This window comes from Gavialis gangeticus, unplaced genomic scaffold (genome assembly GCF_001723915.1).
Source record: "Gavialis gangeticus isolate Ggan-Ray unplaced genomic scaffold, GavGan_comp1, whole genome shotgun sequence".
NCBI lineage: Eukaryota > Metazoa > Chordata > Crocodylia > Gavialidae > Gavialis > Gavialis gangeticus.
In genome coordinates this window covers 7,666,935-7,675,576 of record NW_017728994.1, presented here as the reverse complement: position 1 = coordinate 7,675,576, position 8,642 = coordinate 7,666,935, and the positions used below count along the sequence as shown (strand labels likewise).

General features: G+C 39.1%; 1 protein-coding gene across 1 annotated transcript in view; it reads right to left on the bottom strand.

Annotated features, from left to right (window-relative positions):
• Positions 1–3,035: 3,035 nt before the first annotated feature.
• LRIT1 (leucine rich repeat, Ig-like and transmembrane domains 1) overlaps positions 3,036–8,642 on the bottom strand; it is a 23,315-nt gene continuing 17,708 nt past the window's right edge. Inside the window, exon 4 of the mRNA XM_019502286.1 lies at positions 3,036–4,336. Within this exon, the coding sequence (XP_019357831.1) occupies positions 3,345–4,336 (992 nt within the window). The 3' untranslated portion in view covers positions 3,036–3,344. The remainder of the gene's footprint in view (positions 4,337–8,642) is intronic.

The following is an 8,642-nucleotide window of genomic DNA, read 5'->3' as shown; positions in this document are numbered from 1 at the left end:
CTAATGGTTATTTTCTATCTCCTACTTTTCTGGTTCACATCTATAATATAAAGAGATACTTGTTTGTTTAGAGTAAAGGGAGTTTTGTTATTGTATAGCTATGACTTTTAAGACAACAAAAAGGAAAAAAATCTTCACAGAAAGAAAGAAATGCACTAACTCTTTTAGACACCTATTTATTCAAAAGCAAAGTGTAAAAAGTAAGTTTTGTAAAACTTATCACACCCATAATGAATGTTATGGATTGAATTGACATACTCCTCTTCTCCCGTGAATCATAGAGGAACAATGTTCAGAGTATGAGTGTTTATACTTCCCAAATAAGCTACATGTCTGCAGTATGATGAACAATTACTCTTGCCAATACTAATAGATTATAAAGAAACACTAGCTTCTCACAGTAGATGGACAAGTTAAATCCACATGATTTGTGATGACAGTCAGCTACATCATATATATTGTCATCTGTAAATACTTCATGTATGTGGGTAGCCTCTCAAAGTTGTTCAAATGAGTAATTCTACTCACGTCAGGAAAGTTTGGAATATTTGGCTCTTAATTCATCAAGGCTGGATTATATCCATTTAGGTTACGCCAATCTGGAGTAATTCTCCTGACTTTGGAGTTACTCACAACTGACACTGCTGTAAATGAAGGAAGAATCTGATCAATAAAATTTAATTATTATGAAAAAATATGAATGTATTAGAAATTTTCACATTGTCGAAACTAATTCACTGCAAGAATGATTTATCACTGTATTAGGAAGAATCTAAAACCACCATCAGAAATATAGTGACTGTATCTACATGACACACAGTAGCCCAATACTACTAAACAGTAATGTTACATGGCAACAACTGTGATGTGATGTTACTTTGCAGTAGTATTAGATTACTGAATAGCATCATGAAAAAGACGCTATTGCACAGTACTCGGGTTACTGCACAGTCATTTAGTACTTGTTTATCCAAGTACTAAATGACTGCACAGTCAGCATCTCATGTAGATATAGCCAGTATGTGCAAACAGCATTGCAGAGTACATAGTTTCATACTGAGTTAATTGTATACTGGGCATGTCTACCCATGCACATTTACTGCACAGTAACCAAAATTACTGCACAGTATGGGCATGCATGTACACATGCACACCCATACTGTGCAGTAAATATGGTGACTTACACCAACTTGAACATAAATTTGATATCTGCTTCATGCTGCACAGAAATGCACATGTAAACACCTTACTGCACAGTAACACTGTGTGTAGACTAACTTTAGTCCCAAGTCAGTCCACACATAGCATTAACATGCTTTAGTGCCTTCACATGTAGATGATGGCCTATTCCCACCTACCGCACAGTAAATTTAAGCTGGAGTAAATGCATGTGTAGACATGCCTACTGTGTATTTCATCATCTACTTGACTGTGCTAAAACGCAGCGCCTTTCAAAATAATTTTAAAAACAGTAATCCATGTAGCCCATAAGGGATATAGTATTATATATTAAGTACAGGGATCACACTTACATTTTCTTAGTTTTTGGCAAATTGCTACCATCTGAGAGAAGTTCCGTGTACTATAAATAGAGAGTAGAGGTAAAACTGACAATCTCTCTCAAACTGGAAGAAACTTTTTCAGTCACTCCTTGTAACTAGCTATTGCTTAGTTTAGCAGCAATTACTTACCAGGACATGTATTCATACATAACCGAAATACTTGTGAGCAAGTGGGTACAGTACTGCCCAGATCTGACACTGTTTTCTAACAGGAGGACTGTATTAATCTACACCTATTGGAACTATGTAGTACAACTTCAGATCATTTCAAATACATTTCTGAATATACATTTAACCATGACTCAAAGTTGAGGCTTCTAAAATTACATTACAACCTGCCTGAAGCCACCTTCTACACCATTTGGCAGAATGCATTTCATAGCTGTCCTTAAAAGATAAGAGGGATTCTGTTTCAAGATGAGCATTGGTATCCAAATGTATTTAGGTTTATAAGGGTCTAGTTGATGATCAGTTTATCCTGGATATAAAATTAAGTTTAGAGAGATTTGGAATGTCTTTCCCAAGCTCTTGGAACCTCTCCACTTACATTAAGACTAGTAAAATACTTGAAATTCCCTAACTGAGGGGAAATAAGGTCCATGGCCACTCCATCTGTTAAGAAATTTCTTATCATTACATTACCACTGGGGTAGCTCCACTAGTGTGGTATGGATAGTGGGATCATCAATGTTGATTAGCCAATGAGAAATCTTAATGGTATGTCCATCTAGCCCTACTCAGAGCATAACTAAATAACACAGAGACAAAATACAATTATCTGACTAAGCTGTCTACATTGCTTCCTCTCTTAGCATCATCAGTGGAGATTTAGTTGTGTGCTGAAGCTGGTGCTCTGAGAGATTTCCAGATAGATCTAAAATAAATACAACCATATTTTGCACCCACACTTAACATATTTCTAAATTCTAAAAATGTAGAAAATCTGGCATGATGTCAGTTAGCACAGCTGCTTTAATACACAAACAATACTAACTACAGAAGTGTTTGAAAATGAGAGCCATGCATAGTGCTTAAAGACCAGTGCCACACAACTATTCTTGTAAATCACAACTGGCATCATTCAAGCCATAGCAGGGTGAGGGCCAAAACGGCATCACAAGACCATTTTAAAAAGTCCTTAGGTATATGTCTTTTCTCTTGATTCTGCTCTTTTCAAATTTTCCTCAGATCAGGACAGGAACATCAGAATAAATTATGTTTGTTGTATTAGATACATAGCTGCATGTCTGCATATAATAAGTTACTGAGCAACAAGTTGCATATTTTCACATAAGCCTTTAATCGTGTTGGGAATAACACATGAATCCAGGAATCTCCCAAACCTTTGCAGTTACATATCTAGTATTATTAGAAAAAACTTCATCACTTGTCATCCTAAAGGAATTCAAAGCATCTCATATTAAAATGTGTAGCATATGACAAACCAGTTGTTAAACAGCAACATATTGGGATGGTTTCATATTCAATGAGTAGAGTTCATTTTGTACAAGGAACAGCAGGAATTATCACAAACATCTTTGGGGCTTTTCTTATCAGGTTCAATGTTATCATAACCAAAAAGTTCTAACAAAATGTCCCAGCAAAGCTGGATATATAGTCAGTCTCTTCACATTTTATTTTTCTGAACATGTTGGGTAACATTAGAATTAACAAAATACCTGCCAACATTATGTACTGGTGTGATCTGCAGAGTAAAATCATATATACCCTTGTATGTGTCTCTGTCTCTATCTAATGTGGCAGTGACTGACCTAGCGAATATTAACAAAAGTACTCATTGGGTTGCCCCTCCATCTTTGGTATTGCCTCTGAATCCACGCTGGATCGTGCAGATAGCAGCCTGTTAGATTCATCTGGGGTATGTCTAGTCAAGTATTCTCCTTCTGTTCCTTTTGTTTTCGCTCCTGAAGAGAGGCTTTCAAATGTGACATAAGAGTCCTGGATTTCCTTGGGTTTCCGCACTAAGCATTTTTTGCAGCGCCTTTTCAGTGCCCCACAGCAAACCACTAAAGTCAGAGGAACAGCTATGACGCAGGCCACACTAATCACCACCACATTAATGAGTTTTTGGGTTCCACCAGCACTGGCAACTTCATCTGTGGAAAATATGGTGCATTGCTCTTTCCTAGGGATCAGTCCTTTCATGCAGACACACACTATGTATTTGGTCTTTGGCAACAGCCCATTAATGGTGATCTTCATCTTACCTGGCTCCACATTGATTCTACGCATGTCTCTTTCTCCAAAAATGGCATAAAGAACACTGAATTCAGTTGTGTTCTTTGCCAGAGGGGCTTTCCAAGCCAATGAGATACTTTGATCTGTGTCCCCTATCACTCTAACAGACCTTACTATCCGTTCTGGCTCCTTTTGACCAGTGGGTGGACTTGATAAAAGGTTTCTTCGGTTGTTATTCTGCTCACTAACTATATTCTGGAGCCCAAGATTCTCTTCTGTACCTGATCTGGCACTCTGTGTAGGCGAAGTTGAGGTTGTGATAACATACCTAGCCATCAGTTTATCATTGTAAGCAGCTGCTTCCATACTGCTCACCTTTCCATTCCAGACTCCTTTAGAGTTAGCATTAGGATCATCTGTGTCTTCAGAATCAGTGATAATGAGGGATATAAAGGCTTCTGTTGCCCCTAGGAAGTTCTTTGCTTTACAGATGTACTCTCCAGAATCAAGATAAGAGACTACAGGTAAGCCCAGGATAGACCAACTCATTCCATCGCTAGAAATTTCCTGATGCACTAATAGAAGCAAAAAAACAAGGATATAATGTAAAATACAAAAATAATACTTTCAGAATTTTTATATATACACCATAGTGATCATTTTAATGTCACCACAAAGACTATGAAATCAAAATACATTTATTGAAAGGACATTAACTATTGAAGTGACCTTGAAGTTGGTCACTTTAAGCTAGCTCATCCTTATGTACTCCTCCAAAAAATATGAAGAGTTTTTTCTCCTTCTTTATCAAAGAAAAAAGGCTCCTGGGTAGTGTTTCATATTAGTATTTCATATTATCAAAACCTGATTAGGGTTACAGTTCAAAACCAAGATAAAGGACATAGTTCAATCTTCAGGGAAAAAATAACTTGTATATGCAAAATACAATAAGGATGTGATGTCAGAGGAGTGGACTGAGGTGTGTCTGGAAGAGTAAATATACTTTTTACTTCTGATTTACATGAAAGAAAATATTGGAAAATATACTCATAACACATTTATGGATCCCATCTAAATTAAATACACAGAGGCAAGTAGCTGGGAAATAATATCCCATTGTTATAGAATTAAGGTAAGTAATTATACCATATTAAAAACTGAGAAATCTGAACACCTTACAAAAATTAGATGAAATCATCCAGTCATGTACACCCAACTGATCTTTGATTTTCTTGCTCTGCTACATACCATCCCCTTTCCATCCCCTTTTCTCCCTATCAACTTACAGTTGTACAACAAGAAATGAAAGCCTCAAGTAAAGATAGGTTTGGGACTAGCCAGGAAAAAAATATTTTTTTTTGGCACAAATATGGAAATCAAAGCACTAGCAATCTCTCCTATCCAAATTTGTCTCTTCTGAAAGATACTTGAATTTAAAATAGAAATGACTCTAAGCTACAAAGTTAAAACTGGGTTCCAAACTTTTTCAAAGTCCAATGGAATTAAGTCTAGCTTTTTAGACCAGGAAACTTTCCGATGAAAATCAAATCAACCATAAAGCAGAAAATGGTTTTGTTTAAGTATGTATTGAGTAGGGATGTTGAGTAAAAGACATTTCCAGTATTTCTGTAGCAATTCAACCTCATTATAACATCTAGAATTAGTTCATTTTTTTTCTTTCCATTCAGGAAAAAAATATTCAAACTATCAAAATGTTGTGCTGGCAAAGAAGATGCCACCACTGAGATGCAGTCTATTTTTTCAGCCAAGTGCTCACTGAAAAGTAGTAAACCTATGCTTAATGGGGCAGAAGATATATCAATCTTGACTGTAGCTGAACTTTCTGGACTGCATGCTCTTTTTTGTGTTTTGTTATTTCTTTAATGTAGGAGGTATGTTTTCAGCATGATGTGTTAACATTATCATTAGTAGTAGTTGCTCCACTAAACCCTGTATATCATGCACAACAGAGCAATGACCTGTGAAGATCACCAAAAAGAAGTCTTATTATATGTGGTTCTACACCTGTGGAAAAAAAACATGTATCTGTTCCCTTGTTGTATTAAGAAATGGAATATATCTGTTCCCTTGTTGTATTTCTTATATCGTATTAAGAAATCTGGTAACCCTTTAAGGGTCCTAAAGCACTTATACACTTATTTTGTTCAATCTTATAAGAAAACAGGATGGCCCAATGGGAAAGTAACTTAGAGTTGTCCTAAAATTGAACCCTTTGGGCATTCTTGAAGTCGATAGTAAATTGCACCAGTGACTTGAGTGGGGCAAAAATTATGCCTTGAATCTTAAGTTCTGGAAGTTGTATGCTGACCCATATGTCAAGTGAGTATGTTTTGTTGCTCTTTATAACAACCTATGTATTAAATAGATCCAGCAATTCTGTCACTATATACTGAGGAGAGGAAGTTAGTTGTGTTAGTCTGAAGCCAGGCAGAAAGCATGGTATGGATTGCCTTATAGACTAACTGAATCAGAGATGAGCAAGACCACACCATCAGATATTAGCAATCATCTGATGATGTGAACTATTCACAAAAACGTATGCATCTGTTCTGTCTTCCTCCTTAATGGACATTGTGAAGGATACAGCACCCCCACCTCTATTCCAATCTAATGAATAACAGGGCTACTCAGAATTTTTCTGAATTACCATTTTGCCATCAGAACACACTAGTTCATTGAAACTTTCCACAGAAATGCATAACTCTTAATATTTGTACTGAAGCACTTGGGAGCTTTTACTGTTTCATAGATTTCATAGACATTAGGGCTGGATGGGACCTTGCAAGATCATCAGGTCCAGCTCCATGCCAGAAGGGCAGGGCAGTCAGCAGGGGTCCAATGATCCCAGCAAGATAGGCATCCAAGTGTTTCTTAAAGAAATCCAGAGTATGTGCCTGCACCACTTCTGGGGGGAATTTATTCCAGGGACTTGGACAGTAAAGAAGTTTTTCCCTATGTCCAACCTAAAATGGTCTTCCAAGAGTTTGTGACTGTTGGACCTAGTTTTCCCATGGGGTGCTCTGATGAACAGATGTTCTCCCAGTTCCCTGTTCACACCCCTTATATACTTATAGGCTGCCACCAAGTCACCTCTGAGCCTACACTTCTCCAGGCTGAAGAGTGCCATGCCTCTCCTCATAAGACCAGCCCTCTTGTCCTCTAATAATTTGTGTGGTTCTCCTCTGGATTCTCTTGAGCTTCTCCACATCCTTTTTGAATTGTGGAGCCCAGAACTGGGCACAGTATTCCAGCTGTGGTCCCACCAAGGCCAAGTAAAGTCAAAGGATGACTTCCAGGGTCTTGTTTGAGATTCATTGGAAGATGCAGGCCAGAGTTTTGTTTGCTTTGCCGGCTGTGGCATTGCATTAGTGGCTCATGTTCATCTTGAGGTCTATCTTAACCCTGAAGTCTTTTTCAGATGCAGTGCTAGTGAGCATAGCACTGCTGAGCCTATAAGTATGGTGTGGGTTCTTTCTTCCAAGGTGGAGCACCTTGCATGTCCCGGCATTGAATGCCATCAGGTATTGATCCACCCACCTTATAAACCTGTTGAGGTCAGCCTGGATTGCCAGCCTATCCTCTGAGATGGCTGCACTTCCCCATAATTTGGTGTCATCAGCAAACTTAGCCAGTCTGTTTGTAACACCTGAATCCAGACCATTTATAAACACTTTGAAGAGTACAGGTCCAAGAACGGAGCCCTCAGGGATGCCACTGGTTACAGTGTGCCAAGCTGATTTGGTTCTATCAACTATCATTCTCTGGGTCCATCCACAGAGCCAGTTTCCCAGCCATCGGACCGTGAAATTGTCTAGGCTGCAACTCCCCAATTTTTCCATGAGGCTATCATAGGACATCAGGTCAAAGGCTTTCTTGAAATACAAGAATATGATATCCACCTCTTCTCCTTTGTCCAGGTGATACATCACCTGGTCATAGAAGAAGATCAGGTTGGTTGGACAAGATCTACCTACTACAAAGCCATGTTGGCTCTCTCTCAGGTTGGGATCCCACTGTGCTACATACTGTACAATCACAGAATAAAAATTATCTCTGTCCTTCATAGTTTACCATCTATTTATATGAATAAAACAACAGGGGCAGTACAAGGAGGCCATGAAAAAATATGTGAGCAGAATGAGCACTGGTCTTAGTATACCAGCACTCTACCCTTTATGAAGGTTTTGTAAGCACCATGGTAAAGCAGTGTTTTGAGGAAGATTTTGAAAAAGAACAATGAAATGGTTGTATGCACCTAAGTGTAAGGCATGGAAGAAAGCAGAAAGCTACTTGTTTGAATATTTAACATGTGATTTATTATGGCTGTTACCAAGAGCCAGTTGGAAGTGGAAATCAGCATCCTGCTACTGAATGAGAAATGACAAATGGGGAGGAAGTAGACCAGAGGCAGACAAAATACAGCCCAGGACTGCATCTGGCCTGCCAAGCCATTCTACCCAGTCCACGGCATCCCTACAAAATTTAGAAAACTAATATTTATCTGCCCTGACTGCCTGTCAAAGCTGACAAGAGCCAGGGGCAATAGGACCCAGGGGGAGCCTCAGCAGGACTGAACAGACTAGCCCCGCCCACCCCCAGCCATTTCACTCTCTTCCTGCCCTTGCCTTGCTCCAGCACCACATGGGTGTATCATGGGGCCACACCGGTACACGTGTGTGTGTGTGTGTGTGTGTGTGTGTGTGTGTGCGCGTGCATGCGCACGCACACACGCATGCATGTATTTGCAGGCAGGGACAGTGTGGGGGGCGGACAGGGACTCTGTGTGTGGGTGTGTTTGAGTGTATGGGCAGGCAGGGACAGTGTGTGTGTGTGTGTGTGTGTGTGTGTGTGTGTGCGTAT